General features: G+C 50.6%; 1 protein-coding gene across 1 annotated transcript in view; it reads right to left on the reverse strand.

Annotated features, from left to right (window-relative positions):
* Positions 1–18759, reverse strand: part of LOC147090497 (ATP-dependent chromatin remodeler CHD3-like) — a 136317-nt gene that overhangs the window by 78259 nt on the left and 39299 nt on the right. The window contains 2 exon segments of the mRNA XM_085977262.1: positions 2119–2294; positions 5597–5735. Coding sequence (XP_085833388.1) covers positions 2119–2294; positions 5597–5735 — 315 coding nt within the window.

An 18759-nucleotide genomic window follows, 5' to 3' on the forward strand; every position in this document is an offset into this window, starting at 1 on the left:
GCTATATATAGTGACATCACTATTCCCGACCAGATTAGAGCTAATTGGGTAATTCCGCCCCCCCACCCCACCCCTCGTCAATGACATGAGATCTCACTGCGGTAAGTGACTGGGATTGATTTTATGTGCATAATTTGTATTATGTAACTACCCTCCAGTTCATTGCATTTTGTTGGAGGACTAAGCCTGCTATTATCAGGAGACTTTGCTGTAGTTTCGGTCAGGAGTTCGGAGTTACTGTTGATTAAAACCACAAGTCCCGCCCAAGCCCCCAACTCATTGGCTGACGCAGTGGTGTCAATATTCAGCCCGTTTTTAATTTCGTTTGGGGGGTGGGGGGGGGGGGGGGGGGAGGAAAGAGGGCAGAAAGCTGCCGATAGCGATCGACTGCCTGTGACACACACCGATCAATCGTGATATTTAGTGGAATATCCGTTCCAGTTCTCTCCAGTACCCCGCCCGAGGGGCCATTCCTCCCGCGTAGCCTGGACAGTGAGTGGCGGCGAGCTATTCTATGGTTGGGGGGGGGGGGGGGCGCAATCGCAAACGATGATTTTCTTCTCCCCCCCCCCCCCCCCCCTTGCTCGGCAGCCCAATGGTGCGGAGGTCGACTGTAGCACGTATCGTCCCACCCGGTTCAGACCAGTTAATCTATCACACAGCAGGAAGCGCAGCTGGGAACTTCCTGCTCTGGGCAGCTGATCATCGCGTAGGGCGTTTATAACAATGGATGTTGGGGAGCAAAATAAACCACGGGGCTCGATGCGAGCACCATTATCAGCCATTTCCAACTGGGTACGGAATGGGGAGCAAGCATTTGCATCTACCATCACTAGGCAGGCCACCTCATGCGTGAACAGTCATGGCTAATGTTATAATAGAACCATAGACTGATACAGCACAGAAGGAGGCCATTCAGCCCATCGTGCCTGTGCCGCATCTTTGAAAGAGCTATCCAATTAGTCCCACCCACCCCCTGCTCTCTCCCTAAAGCCCTGCAAATTGTTTCCTCTTCAAGTATTTATCCAATTGCCTTTTGAAAGTTACTATTGAATCTGCTTCCACCGCCCTTTCAGGCAGCGCATTCCAGATCACAACAACTCACTGCGTAAAAGTAATTCTCATCTCCCCCTCTGGTTCTTTTGCCAATGATCTCAAATCTGTGTCCTCTGGTTGCCGACCCTCCTGCCAGTGGAAACAGTTTCTCCTTATTTACTCCATCAAAACCTCTCATAATTTTGAACACCTCTATTAAACCTCCTTTTAACCTTCTCTGCTCCAAGGAGAATAACCCCAGCTTCTACAGTCTCTCCACGTAACTGATGTCGTTCATCCCTGGTACCATTCTAGTAAAATCTCATTTGCACCCTCTCCAAGGCCTTGACATCCATCCTTTTTTTAAATTCGGTTATGGGATGTGGGCGTCGCTGGCAAGGCCAGCATTTATTGCCCATCCCTAACTGCCTTTGAGAAGGTGGTGGTGAGCCGCCTTCTTGAGCCGCTACAGTCCGTGTGGTGAAGGTGCTCCCACAGTGCTGTTAGGGAGGGAGTTCCAGGATTTTGACCCAGCGGCGATGAAGGATCGGCCGATATACTTCTAAGTCAGGATGATGTGTGACTTGGAGGTGGTGGTGTTCCCATGCGCCTGCTGCCCTTGTCCTTCTAGGTGGGAGAGGTCGCGGGTTTGGGAGGTGCTGCCGAAGAAGCCTTGGCGAGTTGCTGCAGTGCATCTTGTAGATGGTACACACTGCAGCCACGGTACGCCGGTGGCGGAGGGAGTGAATGTTTAAGGTGGTGGATGGGGTGCCAATCAAGCAGGCTGCTAAAGTGCAGAGCCCAGAGTTGAGTACAATACTCCAGCTGAGGCCTAACCAGTGATTTATAAAGACTTCGCAGAACTTCCTTGCTTTTGTACTCTATACCTCTGTTTGTAAAGCCAAGGGTCCCGGTGTACTTTTTGAACCAGTCTTCTCAACTTGTCCTACCACCTTCAAAGATTTACAATTTTAAACCCCCCTTTTAAAATATATTCCTCTCCTCATCCTGCAGTGGCCGCCATCCTGTCTGTTTGGCCTGCATCCGATTCGCAAATTGGCTACACGAACAAGCTGTACTCACACAGTGTGGGCAGCTCCACTTTCCTTCCGGGGCCTTGTCCAGCTCCGGGTCCAGGCAGACCAAGTGGTAGGCTCTGGGGCAGGTGTCGCACAAGATGATCTCTCCTCCCTGCTGGCAGACCTCGCAATAGTCCTGGTGATCAGTCTCGTACCCATCCGCTTCCTCCTCACCACCAACTACAGAAGTGGGCAGGTTAAGAGTCAGTTAAAAGTCGGCCAGCGGAACACAACAGAGGCTAGGGGGGGCAATTCAATGTAAGGAAAGACTTGCATTTATATAGCGCCTTTCACGGCCTCAGGACGTCCTAAAGCGCTTTACGGCCAATGAAGTACTTTTTAAAATGTAGTCACTGTTGTAATGTAAGAAACGCAGCTACGATTTTGCACACAGCAAGCTCCCACCAACAGCAGTGATAATAACCAGATAATCTGTTTTAATGATGTTGGTTGAGAGATAAATATTGGCCCCAGGACACCGGGGAGAACTCCCCCTGCTCTTCTTCCAATAGTGTTACGGGATCTTTTACATGCAGCTGATGGGGCAGGCGAGGCCCTCGGTTTAGCGAAATGTAGAATATAGTGTTAATGCTGGTTGATGGGGGGTAAGGGACTCGAGCGATTAATTAAGGTACTTTTTCCAGTGAGGGAGGGGATGACCCCGGGAGGTCTCCTCAGGTCAGAATTTGGGGTTCTCTGCAACAGACACTGTCTCATTTTGGGTAGGAAAAAAGCTGCATTCGGTAGAGTTTGGGCACCCCAGTATAGGAATGAGGTAAAAGCAATGGAAAAGGTGGAGTGTGGACTCACTGGGATGTTACCGAGGATGAGGAAGTTACAGTTATGAAGATAGACTTGAGAAATTAGCAGAGATGGTTTGTGGGTGACCTGATAAGAGGGCTTCAGATTTCTGAAGCGTTATAATGAGGTAACCAACGAGAGAGTGTTTCCATGAGGAGAGATTGTGTCGATTGGGCTTATACTCACTGGAGTTTAGAAGATTGAGAGGGGATCTCATCGAAACCTATAAAATTCTGTTAGGCCTGGACAGACTAGATGCAGGAAGGATGTTTCCGATGGCCGGGGAGTCCAGAACCAGGGGTCATAGTCTAAGGATAAGGGGTAAGCCATTTAGGACTGAAATGAGGAGGAATTTCTTCACCCAGAGAGTGGTGAACCTGTGGAATTCTCTACCACAGAGGGCAGTGGAGGCCAGTTCATTAAATATATTCAAGAAGGAGTTGGATATATTTCTTAAGGCTAAAGGGATATAGGGAGAAGGCAGGGACAGGGTACTGAATTTGGATGATCAGCCATGATCTCATTGAATGGCGGAGCAGGCTCGAAGGGCCTACTCCTGCTCCTATCATCTATGTTTCTATGTAGTCGGCGAGGTGATAATTAGTGGGATATTAAAGGGTGTGGGGAGTGAGGAATATTAAAGGGTGTGGGGAGTGAGCTGGTTTAAACCAGGGGGAATATTAAAGGGTGTGGGGAGTGAGGAATATTAAAGGGTGTGGGGAGTGAGCTGGTTTAGACCAGGGGGATATTAAAGGGTGTGGGGAGTGAGCTGGTTTAGACCAGGGGGATATTAAAGGGTGTGGGGAGTGAGTTGGTTTAGACAAGGGGGAATATTAAAGGGTGTGGGGAGTGAGCTGGTTTAGACCAGGGGGAATATTAAAGGGTATGAGGAGTGAGCTGGTTTAGACCAGGGGGATATTAAAGGGTGTGGGGAGTGAGTTGGTTTAGACCAGGGGGATATTAAAGGGTGTGGGGAGTGAGCTGGTTTAGACCAGGGGGAATATTAAAGGGTGTGGGGAGTGAGCTGGTTTAGACCAGGGGGAATATTAAAGGGTGTGGGGAGTGAGCTGGTTTAGACCAGGGGGAATATTAAAGGGTGTGGGGAGTGAGCTGGTTTAGACCAGGGGGAATATTAAAGGGTGTGGGGAGTGAGCTGGTTTAGACCAGGGGGAATATTAAAGGGTGTGGGGAGTGAGCTGGTTTAGACCAGGGGGAATATTAAAGGGTGTGGGGAGTGAGCTGGTTTAGACCAGGGGGATATTAAAGGGTGTGGGGAGTGAGCTGGTTTAGACCAGGGGGAATATTAAAGGGTGTGGGGAGTGAGCTGGTTTAGGCCAGGGGAAATATTAAAGGGTACGTGGAGCAAGCAGGAGAGAGTGTAATGAGATAGGGGGCGGGTGTGGAGAAAAGCCCTGGCACAGACTGGATCGGCCGAATCGCTGGTTTGTGTGCTGGAAAATTCTATGATTAGTAGGTGAGGCGCAGCACTTGTTCGCAAAGAATAAATGCACATTTTCTGGGATTACAAGCTTCAGTGGCGGTAAATTCACAGCTTTAGGCATCAACAGGAGAGAGGATGTACCATTGTTCAGTTCCACAATGACCTCCACACCCTGGTCTTTGACCTCTGCTTCCATCAGCTCCACGACAGGAGTGGAGTCTCGCAGTTTCAGGGCCTTAGATATCTTAGGACCGGCGGGGGGTGGGGGTGGAATAACAACATTCACTCCAACAAGCCTGTCCTTTTCTCACAGATCCCTCACCTTCCCCCGTCTCTCCATATCCCTTTTCTCTCCAGAAATGCATCTAATTGCCTCTTGCTCACTTAGTCTCTTTTAACGTGCTCCCCCTGTTCTACAACCAGATTCTCCAGGGGGTGAAAAAGTTCCCCTCAACGTCCCCTCTTACCCCCAACTTTTTAGTTTTTAAACTCGCGTCCCCTGAGGTTTGTACCCTTGTGAAGCATCTGCCCGAGTTAACTTGACCAAATCGCCTTCATCATGTCACTGTAGCAGGAGAAGTGCGTGAGCGGAAAGAGACAACCTCACTCTCCTCCACTTTCTCCCGCCCCCCCCCCCACACTTCCCGTTATCCCTCAGACAACCCGAGAGTTTGGCAAACCCCCAACCCTGCCCCCCAGGGCTGCCGGTCCACTTTAAAACGAGACACAACGAGGGCGACCCCCTCTGTAGTCCAACATGTCCGAATAATACACGGGAACCGGAGGAGGCCATTCAGCCCCTCGAACCTGTTCCACTATTCAATTAGATCATGGCTGATCTGTATCGCAACTCCATTTACCCGACTTAGTTGCATATCCCTTGATACCCAACAAAAAAAATCAATCTCAAGTCTTGAAACTTTCAATTGGCCCCCAGCATCTAAAACTTTTGGGAGGAGAGAGTTCCAGATTTCCACTACCCTTTGTGTGAAGAAGTGCTTCCTGATTTCCCTCCGGAACGGCTTGGCTCTAATTTTAAGGTTCTGCCCCCTTGTTCCCCCGCACCCCCACCAGAGGAAATAGCTTCTCTCCATCTACCATTCCGAATCCTTTTAGCATTTTGAACACTTTAATCTTCTAAACTCAAGGGAATGCATGCCAGGTTTGTGCGACCTGTCCTGGGAACTTCAAACTATCTTAAGCCCCGAACGGCCTGCAACAACCGCAACGCGACACTTACTCTTCCTCTTCTTCCGGACAGCTCTCGCTTTCAGCTTTACTTTCTTCAGGGGCCCGGCCGAGCTGTCAGATCGAATCGACGAGCTGTGCGCGCTGGCGTCGTCGAAATCCGACTCCCCGTCCAAGTCCGCCTCGTCACTCTGGAAGAGCACAGGGGTGGCGTTGTAAGAATGGCGGCTACGCTGCAGTCAGCCCGTGACGAAATAAAGCCTCGTGTTTTAATCAGCGGGTGGGGAGGAGGGCCGCCAAGGTGTACAACAGGTCTCCTTTGGTTAAGTAGGCCCGGTGAGTCAGACAGCAACACACAGTCTGAAAGGAGGAACAAGGCACCCTCGCCCAAGGGCATCTAGGACTACACCTGTGGGCAAACTCCGGCACAGAAAACGCAAGTGGAGATTGTGGTTTGCCGAAGGGCACATCACAACACATCACTACAACAAACAGCTTCCGCTCTCTTATGGTATTGCAATTCTCGGGCAGTACTAACCATCAGCTACAAGAGGTTTAAAAGTGATCCATTAAAACAACCCACCAGTACTGTACTCCAGTGTTATACAGTGACAGACCTGTACCCAGCAGTACTGTACCCCAGTGTTATACAGTGACAGACCTGTGCCCACCAGTACTGTACCCCAGTGTTATACAGTGACAGACCTGTCCCCACCAGTACTGTACCCCAGTGTTATACAGTGACATACCTGTACCCACCAGTACTGTACCCCAGTATTATACAGTGACAGAGCTGTACCCACCAGTACTGCACCCGTTATACAGTGACAGACCTGTGCCCACCAGTACTGCACCCCAGTGTTATAGTGACAGACCTGTCCCCACCAGTACTGTACCCCAGTGTTATACAGTGACAGACCTGTACCCACCAGTACTGTACCCCAGTGTTATACAGTGACAGACCTGTACCCACCAGTACTGTACCCGTGTTATACAGTGACATACCTGTACCCACCAGTACTGTACCCCAGTATTATACAGTGACAGACCTGTACCCACCAGTACTGCACCCGTTATACAGTGACAGACCTGTGCCCACCAGTACTGTACCCGTGTTATAGTGACAGACCTGTCCCCACCAGTACTGTACCCCAGTGTTATACAGTGACAGACCTGTACCCAGCAGTACTGCACCCCAGTGTTATAGTGACAGACCTGTCCCCACCAGTACTGTACCCCAGTGTTATACAGTGACAGACCTGTACCCACCAGTACTGTACCCCAGTGTTATACAGTGACAGACCTGTACCCACCAGTACTGTACCCCAGTGTTATACAGTGACAGACCTGTACCCACCAGTACTGTAACCCAGTGTTATACAGTGACAGACCTGTACCCAGCAGTACTGTACCCCAGTGTTATACAGTGACAGACCTGTACCCACCAGTACTGTACCCCAGTGTTATACAGTGACAGACCTGTACCCACCAGTACTGTACCCCAGTGTTATACAGTGACAGACCTGTACCCAGCAGTACTGTACCCCAGTGTTATACAGTGCCAGACCTGTGCCCACCAGTACTGTACCCCAGTGTTACAGTGCCAGACCTGTGCCCACCAGTACTGTACCCGTTATACAGTGCCAGACCTGTGCCCACCAGTACTGTACCCGTGTTATACAGTGACAGACCTGTACCGACCAGTACTGTGCCCCAGTGTTATACAATGACAGACCTGTACCCACCAGTACTGTGCCCCAGTGTTATATACACAGGGACAGACCTGTACCCACCAGTACTGTACCCCAATGTTATATATACAGGGACAGACCTGTACCCACCAGTACTGTACCCCAGTGTTATACAGTGACAGACCTGTACCCACCAGTACTGTACCCCAGTGTTATACAGCACCAGACCTGTACCCACCAGTACTGTACTCCAGTGTTATACAGTGACAAACCTATACTCACCAGTATTGTACCCCAGTGTTATACAGGGACAGACCTGTGCCCACCAGTACTGTACCCCAGTGTTAGTGCCAGACCTGTACCCACCAGTACTGCACCCCAGTGTTATACAGTGCCAGACCTGTACCCCCCAGTGCTGTACCCCAGTGTTAGTGACAGACCTGTACCCCCCCAGTACTGTACCCGTGTTATACAGTGACAGACCTGTACCCCCAGTACTGTACCCCAGAGTTATACAGTGACTGACCTGTACCCCCAGTACTGTACGCTAGTGTTAGTGACAGACCTGTACCCCCCAGTACTGTACCCGTGTTATACAGTGACAGAGCTGTACCCCCAGTACTGTACCCCAGTGTTATACAGTGACTGACCTGTACCCAGCAGTACTGTACCCCAGTGTTATACAGTGACTGACCTGTACCCACCAGTACTGTACCCCAGTGTTATACGGTGACAGACCTGTACCCCAGTGTTAGTGACTGACCTGTACCCAGCGGTACTGTACCCCAGTGTTACAGTGCCAGACCTGTGCCCACCAGTACTGTACCCGTGTTATACAGTGCCAGACCTGTGCCCACCAGTACTGTACCCCAGTGTTATGCAGTGACAGACCTGTACCCACCAGTACTGTACCGTGTTATACAGCGACAGACCTAGACTCACCAGTATTGTACCCCAGTGTTATACAGGGACAGACCTGTACCCACCAGTAGTGTACCCCAGTGTTATACAGTGACAGACCTGTACCCAGCAGTACTGTACCCCAGTGTTATACAGTGACAGACCTGTACCCACCAGTACTGTACCCCAGTGTTATACAGTGACAGACCTGTACCCAGCAGTACTGTACCCCAGTGTTATACAGCAACAGACCTGTACCCACCAGTACTGTACCCCAGTGTTATACAGTGACAGACCTATACTCACCAGTACTGTACCCCAGTGTTATACAGGGGCAGACCTGTACCCACCAGTAGTGTACCCCAGTGTTATACAGTGACAGACCTGTACCCACCAGTACTGTACCCCAGTGTTATACAGTGACAGACCTGTACCCACCAGTGCTGTACCCGTTATACAGTGACAGACCTGCACCCACCAGCACTGTACCCCAGTGTTAAACAGTGAGACCTGTACCCCCAAGTACTGTACCCCAGTGTTAGTGACAGACCTGTACCCACCAGTACTGTACCCGTGTTATACAGCGACAGACCTGTACCCCCAGTACTGTACCCCAGTGTTATAGTGACAGACCTGTACCGACCAGTACTGTACCCCAATGTGAAACAGTGACAGACCTGTGCCCACCAGTACTGTACCCCAGCGTTATACAGTGACAGACCTGTACCCACCAGTACTATACCCCAGTGTTATATATACAGGGACAGACCTGCATCCACCAGTACGGTACCCCAATGTTATATATACAGGGACAGACCTGTACCCCAGTGTACTGTACCCCAACGTTGTACAGTGACAGACCTGTACCCACCAGTACTGTACCCCAGTGTTATACAGCAACAGACCTGTACCCACCAGTACTGTACCCCAGTGTTATACAGTGACAGGCCTGTACCCACCAGTACTGTACCCCAGTGTTATACAGTGACAGGCCTGTACCCACCAGTACTGTACCCCAGTGTTATACAGTGACAGACCTGTACCCACCAGTACTGTACCCCAGTGTTATACAGTGACAGACCTATACTCACCAGTACTGTACCCCAGTGTTATACAGAGACAGACCTGCACCCACCAGTACTGTACCCCAGTGTTATACAGTGACTGACCTGTACCCACCAGTACTGTACCCCAGTGTTATACAGTGACAGACCTGTGCCCACCAGTACTGTACCCCAGTGTTATACAGTGACAGACCTGTACCCTCCAGTACTGTACCCCAGTGTTATACAGTGACAGACCTGTGCCCACCAGTACTGTACCCCAGTGTTATACAGTGACAGACCTGTACCCACCAGTACTGTACCCCAGTGTTATACAGCAACAGACCTGTAACCACCTTTACTGTATCCGTGTTATACAGTGCCAGGCCTGTGCCCACCAGTACTGTACCCCAGTGTTACAGAGTGACAGACCTGTACCCTCCAGTACTGTACCCCAGTGTTATACAGTGACAGACCTGTACCCCCCAGTACTGCACCCCAGTGTTATACAGTGACAGACCTGTGCCCCCCAGTACTGTACCCCAGTGTTATAGTGACAGACTTGTACCCACCTGTACTGTACCCGTTATACAGTGACAGACCTATACCCACCAGTACTGTACCAGTGTTATACAGTGACAGACCTGTACCCCCAGTACTGTACCCCCAGTGTTATACAGTGACAGACCTGTACCCACCAGTACTGTGCCCCAGTGTTATACAGTGCCAGACCTGTGCCCACCAGTACTGTACCCGTGTTATACAGTGCCAGACCTGTGCCCACCAGTACTGTACCAGTGTTATACAGTGACAGACCTGTACTGTGCCCTAGTGTTATATATACAGGGACAGACCTGTACCCACCAGTACTGTACCCCAATGTTATATATACAGGGACAGACCTGTACCCACCAGTACTGTACCCCAATGTTATATAGTGACAGACCTGTACCCACCAGTACTGTACCCCAGTGTTATACAGTGACAGACCTGTACCCACCAGTACTGTATCCCAGTGTTATACAGTGACAGACCTGTACCCACCAGTACTGTGCCCCAGTGTTATACAATGACAGACCTGTACCCACCAGTACTGTACCCCAATGTTATATATACAGGGACAGAAATGTACCCCAGTTTACTGTACCCCAATGTTATACAGTAACAGACCTGTACCCACCAGTACTGTACTCCAGTGTTATACAGTGACAGACCTGTACCCACCAGTACTGTACCAGTGTTATACAGTGACAGACCTGTACCCTCCAGTACTGTACCCCAGTGTTATACAGTGACAGACCTGTGCCCACCAGTACTGTACCCCAGTGTTAGTGACAGACTTGTACCCACCTGTACTGTACCCGTTATACAGTGACAGACCTATACCCACCAGTACTGTACCAGTGTTATACAGTGACAGACCTGTACCCCCAGTACTGTACCCCAGTGTTATACAGTGACTGACCTGTACGCCGAGTACTGTACCCCAGTGTTATACAGTGACTGACCTGTACCCACCAGTACTGTACCCCAGTGTTATACAGTGACTGACCTGTACCCACCAGTACTGTACCCCAGTGTTAGTGACAGACCTGTACCCACCAGTACTGCACACCAGTGTTATACAGTGACAGACCTGTACCCACCAGTGCTGTACCCCAGTGTTATACAGTGACAGACCTGTACACACCAGTACTGTACCCCAGTGTTATACAGTGACAGACCTGTACCCCCAGTACTGTACCCCAGTGTAATACAGTGACTGACCGGTACCCACCAGTACTGTACCCCAGTGTTATACAGTGACAGACCTGTACCCCCAGTACTGTACCCCAGTGTTATACAGTGCCAGACCTGTACCGACCTGTACTGTACCCCAGTGTTATACAGTGCCAGACCTGTGCCCACCAGTACTGTACCCCAGTGTTACAGTGCCAGACCTGTGCCCACCAGTACTGCACGCGTGTTATACAGTGCCAGACCAGTGCCCACCAGTACTGTACCCGTGTTATACAGTGACAGACCTGTACTGTGCCCTAGTGTTATATATACAGGGACAGACCTGTACCCACCAGTACTGTACCCCAATGTTATATAGTGACAGACTGTACCCACCAGTACTATACCCCAGTGTTATACAGTGACAGACCTGTACCCACCAGTACTGTATCCCAGTGTTATACAGTGACAGACCTGTACCCACCAGTACTGTACCCGTGTTATACAGTGACAGACCTGTACCGACCAGTACTGTGCCCCAGTGTTATACAATGACAGACCTGTACCCACCAGTACTGTACCCCAATGTTATATATACAGGGACAGAAATGTACCCCAGTTTACTGTACCCCAATGTTATACAGTAACAGACCTGTACCCACCAGTACTGTACTCCAGTGTTATACAGTGACAGACCTGTCCCCACCAGTACTGTACCAGTGTTATACAGTGACAGACCTGTACCCACCAGTACTGTACCCCAGTGTTATACAGCAACAGACCTGTACCCACCAGTACTGCACCCCAGTGTTAGTGCCAGACCTGTACCCACCAGTACTGCACCCCAGTGTTATACAGTGACAGACCTGTACCCACCAGTACTGTACCCCAGTGTTATACAGTGACAGACCTATACCCACCAGTACTGTACCCGTGTTACACAGCGACAGACCTGTACCCCCAGGACTGTACCCCAGTGTTATACAGCAACAGACCTGTACCCACCAGTACTGTACCCCAGTGTTAGTGCCAGACCTGTACCCACCAGTACTGCACCCCAGTGTTATACAGTGACAGACCTGTACCCACCAGTACTGTACCCCAGTGTTATACAGTGACAGACCTATACCCACCAGTACTGTACCCGTGTTACACAGCGACAGACCTGTACCCCCAGTACTGTACCCCAGTGTTATACAATGACAGACCTGTACCCACCAGTACTGTACCCCAGTGTTATATATACAGGGACAGACCTGTACCCCAGTGCATTGTACCCCAATGTTATACAGTGACAGACCTGTACCCAGCAGTACTGTACTCCAGTGTTATACAGTGACAGACCTGTACCCACCAGTACTGTACCCGTGTTATACAGCAACAGACCTGTACCCACCAGTACTGTACCCCAGTGTTATACAGAGACAGACCTGTACCCACCAGTCGTGTACCCCAGTGTTATACAGTGACAGACCTGTACCCACCAGTACTGTACCCCAGTGTTATACAGTGACAGACCTGTACCCACCAGTACTGTACCCGTGTTATACAGTGACAGACCTGTACCCACCAGCACTGTACCGCAGTGTTATACAGTGACAGACCTGTGCCCACCAGTACTGCACCCCAGTGTTATACAGTGACAGACCTGTACCCACCAGTACTGTACCCCAGTGTTATACAGTGGCAGACCTATACCCACCAGTACTGTACCCGTCATACAGCGACAGACCTGCACCCCCAGTACTGTACCCCAGTGTTATAGTGACAGACCTGTACCGACCAGTACTGTACCCCAATGTTATACAGTGACAGACCTGTACCCAGCAGTGCTGTACCCCAGTGTTACAGTGACAGACCTGTACCCACAAGTACTGTACCCAAGTTTTATACAGTGACAGACCTGTACCCACCAGTGCTGTACCCCAGTGTTAGTGACAGACCTGTACCCACCAGTACTGCACCCCAGTGTTATACAGTGACAGACCTGTACCCCCCAGTACTGTACCCCAGTGTTATAGTGACAGACTTGTACCCGCCTGTACTGTACCCCAGTGTTATACAGTGACAGACCTATACCCACCAGTACTGTACCCGTGTTATACAGTGACAGACCTGTACCCCCAGTACTGTACCCCAGTGTTATACAGTGACTGACCTGTACCCCCGGTACTGTACCCCAGTGTTATAGTGACTGACCTGTACCCAGCAGTACTGTACCCCAGTGTTATACAGTGACAGACCTGTACCCACCAGTACAGTACCCGTGTTATAGTGACTGACCTGTACCCAGCAGTACTGTACCCCAGTGTTATACAGTGACAGACCTGTACCCCCAGTACTGTACCCCAGTGTTAGTGATTGACCCGTACCCAGCGGTACTGTACCCCAGTGTTATACAGTGCCAGACCTGTGCCGACCAGTACTGTACCCCAGTGTTACAGTGCCAGACCTGTGCCCACCAGTACTGTACCCCAGTGTTAGTGCCAGACCTGTGCCCACCAGTACTGTACCCGTTATACAGTGCCAGACCTGTGCCCACCAGTACTGTACCCGTGTTATACAGTGACAGACCTGTACCCACCAGTACTGTGCCCCAGTGTTATATACACAGGGACAGACCTGTACCCACCAGTACTGTACCCCAATGTTATATATACATTGACAGACCTGTACCCACCAGTACTGTACCCCAATGTTATACAGTGACAGACCTGTACCCACCAGTACTGTACTCCAGTGTTATACAGTGACTGACCTGTACCCAGCAGTACTGTACCCGTGTTATACAGTGACTGACCTGTACCCCCAGTACTGTACCCCAGTGTTATACAGTGACTGACCTGTACCCACCAGTACTGTAACCCAGTGTTAGTGCCAGACCTGTACCCACCAGTACTGCACCCGTGTTACAGTGCCAGACCTGTAGCCCCAGTGCTGTACCCCAGTGTTAGTGACAGACCTGTACCCCCCAGTACTGTACCCGTGTTATACAGTGACAGACCTGTACCCCCAGTACTGTACCCCAGAGTTATACAGTGACTGACCTGTACCCCCAGTACTGTACGCTAGTGTTAGTGACAGACCTGTACCCCCCAGTACTGTACCCGTTATACAGTGACAGAGCTGTACCCCCAGTACTGTACCCCAGTGTTATACAGTGACTGACCTGTACCCAGCAGTACTGTACCCCAGTGTTATACAGTGACTGACCTGTACCCAGCAGTACTGTACCCCAGTGTTATACAGTGACTGACCTGTACCCCCAGTACTGTACCCCAGTGTTATACAGTGACTGACCTGTACCCACCAGTACTGTACCCCAGTGTTATACGGTGACAGACCTGTCCCCACCAGTACTGTACCCCTGTGTTATACGGTGACAGACCTGTACCCCAGTACTGTACCCCAGTGTTAGTGACTGACCTGTACCCAGCAGTACTGCACCCGAGTGTTATACAGTGACAGACCTGTACCCCCAGTGCTGTACCCCAGTGTTAGTGACTGACCTGTACCCAGCGGTACTGTACCCCAGCGTTATACAGTGCCAGACCTGTGCCCACCAGTACTGTACCACAGTGTTATGCAGTGACAGACCTGTACCCACCAGTACTGTACCGTGTTATACAGCGACAGACCTAGACTCACCAGTATTGTAACCCAGTGTTATACAGGGACAGACCTGTACCCACCAGTAGTGTACCCCAGTGTTATACAGTGACAGACCTGTACCCAGCAGTACTGTACCCCAGTGTTATACAGTGACAGACCTGTACCCACCAGTACTGTACCCCAGTGTTATACAGCAACAGACCTGTACCCACCAGTACTGTACCCCAGTGTTACACAGTGACAGACCTATACTCACCAGTACTGTACCCCAGTGTTATACAGCGACAGACCTGTACCCACCAGTAGTGTACCCCAGTGTTATACAGTGACAGACCTGTACCCACCAGTACTGTACCCCAGTGTTATACAGTGACAGACGTGTACCCACCAGTACTGTACCCGTTATACAGTGACAGACCTGTACCCACCAGCACTGTACCCCAGTGTTAAACAGTGACAGACCTGTACCCCCCAGTACTGTACCTGTGTTATACAGTGACAGACCTATACCCACCAGTACTGTACCCGTGTTACACAGCGACAGACCTGTACCCCCAGTACTGTACCCCAGTGTTATAGTGACAGACCTGTACCGACCAGTACTGTACCCCAATGTTATACAGTGACAGACCTATACCCATCAGTACTGTACCCCAGTGTTACACAGCGACAGACCTGTACCCCTAGTACTGTACCCCAGTGTTATAGTGACAGACCTGTGCCCACCAGTACTGTACCCCAGCGTTATACAGTGACAGACCTGTACCCACCAGTACTGCACCCGTGTTATACAATGACAGACCTGTACCCACCAGTACTGTACCCCAGTGTTATATATACAGGGACAGACCTGTATCCACCAGTACTGTACCCCAATGTTATATATACAGGGACAGACCTGTACCCCAGTGTACTGTACCCCAACGTTATACAGTGACAGACCTGTACCCACCAGTACTGTACCAGTGTTATACAGTGACAGACCTGTACCCACCAGTACTGTACCCCAGTGTTATACAGCAACAGACCTGTACCCACCAGTACTGTACCCCAGTGTTATACAGTGACAGACCTGTACCCACCAGTACTGTACCCCAGTGTTATACAGTGACAGGCCTGTACCCACCAGTACTGTACCCCAGTGTTACACAGTGACAGACCTGTACCCACCAGTACTGTACCCGTGTTATACAGTGACAGACCTATACTCACCAGTACTGTACCACAGTGTTATACAGAGACAGACCTGTACCCACCAGTACTGTACCCCAGTGTTATACAGTGACTGACCTGTACCCACCAGTACTGTACCCCAATGTTATACGGTGACAGACCTGTACCCCCAGTACTGTACCCCAGTGTTAGTGACTGACCTGTACCCAGCAGTACTGTACCCCAGTGTTACAGTGACAGACCTGTACCCACCAGTACTGTACCCCAGTGTTATACAGTGACAGACCTGTACCCACCAGTACTGTATCCGTGTTATACAGTGCCAGGCCTGTGCCCGCCAGTACTGTACCCCAGTGTTATACAGTGACTGACCTGTACCCACCAGTGCTGTACCCCAGTGTTACAGAGTGACAGACCTGTACCCTCCAGTACTGTACCCCAGTGTTATACAGTGACTGACCTGTGCCCACCAGTACTGTACCCCAGTGTTAGTGACAGACCTGTACCCACCAGTATTGCACCCGTGTTATAGTGACAGACCTGTACCCCCCAGTACTGCACCCGTGTTATACAGTGACAGAGCTGTACCCACCAGTACTGTACCCCAGTGTTATAGTGACAGACTTGTACCCACCTGTACTGTACCCGTGTTATACAGTGACAGACCTATACCCACCAGTACTGTACCAGTGTTATACAGTGACAGACCTGTACCCCCAGTACTGTACCCCAGTGTTATACAGTGACTGACCTGTACCGAGTACTGTACCCCAGTGTTATACAGTGACTGACCTGTACCCACCAGTACTGTACCCCAGTGTTATACAGTGACTGACCTGTACCCACCAGTACTGTACCCCAGTGTTATACAGTGACAGACCTGTACCCCCAGTACTGTACCCCAGTGTAATACAGTGCCAGACCTGTACCGACCAGTACTGTACCCCAGTGTTATACAGTGACAGACCTGTACCCCCAGTACTGTACCCCAGTGTTATACAGTGCCAGACCTGTACCGACCAGTACTGTACCCCAGTGTTACAGTGCCAGACCTGTGCCCACCAGTACTGCACGCGTGTTATACAGTGCCAGACCTGTGCCCACCAGTACTGTGCCCCAGTGTTATCTATACAGGGACAGACCTGTACCCACCAGTACTGTACCCCAATGTTATATATACAGGGACAGACCTGTACCCACCAGTACTGTACCCCAATGTTATACAGTGACAGACCTGTACCCACCAGTACTGTACCCCAGTGTTGGTGCCAGACCTGTACCCACCAGTACTGCACCCCAGTGTTATACAGTGACAGACCTGTACCCCCAGTACTGTACCCCAGTGTTATACAGTGACTGACCTGTGCCCCCAGTACTGTACGCTAGTTAGTGACGGACCTGTACCCCCAGTACTGTACCCGTGTTACACAGTGACAGACCTGTACCCCCAGTACTGTACCCCAGTGTTATACAGTGACTGACCTGTACCCCCAGTACTGTACCCCAGTGTTATACGGTGACAGACCTGTCCCCACCAGTACTGTACCCCAGTGTTAGTGACTGACCTGTACCCAGCAGTACTGTACCCCAGTGTTAGTGACAGACCTGTACCCACCAGTACTGTACCCCAGTGTTATACAGTGACAGACCTGTACCCCCAGTACTGTACCCCAGTGTTATAGTGCCAGACCTGTGCCCACCAGTACGGTACCCGTGTTATACAGTGCCAGACCTGTGCCCACCAGTACTGTACCCGTGTTATACAGTGACAGACCTCTACCGACCAGTATTGTGCCCCAGTGTTATACAATGACAGACCTGTGCCCACCAGTACTGTACCCGTGTTACAGTGCCAGACCTGTGCCCACCAGTACTGTACCCCAGTGTTATGCAGTGACAGACCTGTACCCACCAGTACTGTACCCGTTATACAGTGACAGACCTATACCTATCAGTACTGTACCCCAGTGTTATACAGTCACCGACCTGTACCCACCAGTACTGTACCCCAGTGTTATACAGCGACAGACCTGTACCCCAGTGTTAGTGACTGACCTGTACCCAGCAGTACTGCACCCCAGTGTTATACAGTGACAGACCTGTACCCACCAGTATTGTACCCCAGTGATATAGTGTGACAGACTTGCACCCACCAGTACTGTATCCGTGTTATACAGTGACAGACCTGTACCCACCAGTACTGTACCCGTGTTATACAGTGACAGACCTGTGCCCACCAGCACTGTACCCCAGCGTTAAACAGTGACAGACTTGTACCCTCCAGTACTGTACCCCAGTGTTACAGTGACAGACCTGTGCCCACCAGTATTGTACCAGTGTTATACAGTGACAGACCTGTACCCAGTACTGTACCCCAGTGTTATAGTGACAGACCTCTGCCCACCAGTACTGTACGCTAGTGTTAGTGACAGACCTGTACCCCCCAATACTGTACCCGTTATACAGTGACAGACCTGTACCCCCAGTACTGTACCCCAGTGTTATAGTGACTGACCTGTGCCCACCAGTACTGTACCCCAGTGTTAGTGCCAGACCTGCACCCACCAGTATTGTACCCCAGTGTTATACAGTGACAGACCTGTACCCACCAGTACTGTACCCCAATGTTATATATACAGGGACAGACCTGTACCCCAGTGTACTGTACCCCAATGTTATACAGTGACAGACCTATACTCACCAGTACTGTACCCCAGTGTTATAGTGACAGACCTGTACCCAGCAGTACTGTACCCCAGTGTTATACAGTGACAGACCTGTACCCACCAGTACTGTACCCGTGTTACACAGCGACAGACCAGTACCCCCAGTACTGTACCCCAATGTTATACAGTGACAGACCTGTACCCAGTACTGTACCCCAGTGTTATAGTGACAGACCTCTGCCCACCAGTACTGTACGCTAGTGTTAGTGACAGACCTGTACCCCCCAATACTGTACCCGTTATAGTGACAGACCTGTACCCCCAGTACTGTACCCCAGTGTTATACAGTGACAGACCTGTACCCCCAGTACTGTACCCCAGTGTTACACAGCGACAGACCTGTACCCATCT

This window comes from Somniosus microcephalus, unplaced genomic scaffold (genome assembly GCF_052327205.1).
Source record: "Somniosus microcephalus isolate GS21.2 unplaced genomic scaffold, FLI_Smic_1.0 unresolved_chr4, whole genome shotgun sequence".
Taxonomy (NCBI): Eukaryota; Metazoa; Chordata; class Chondrichthyes; order Squaliformes; family Somniosidae; genus Somniosus; species Somniosus microcephalus.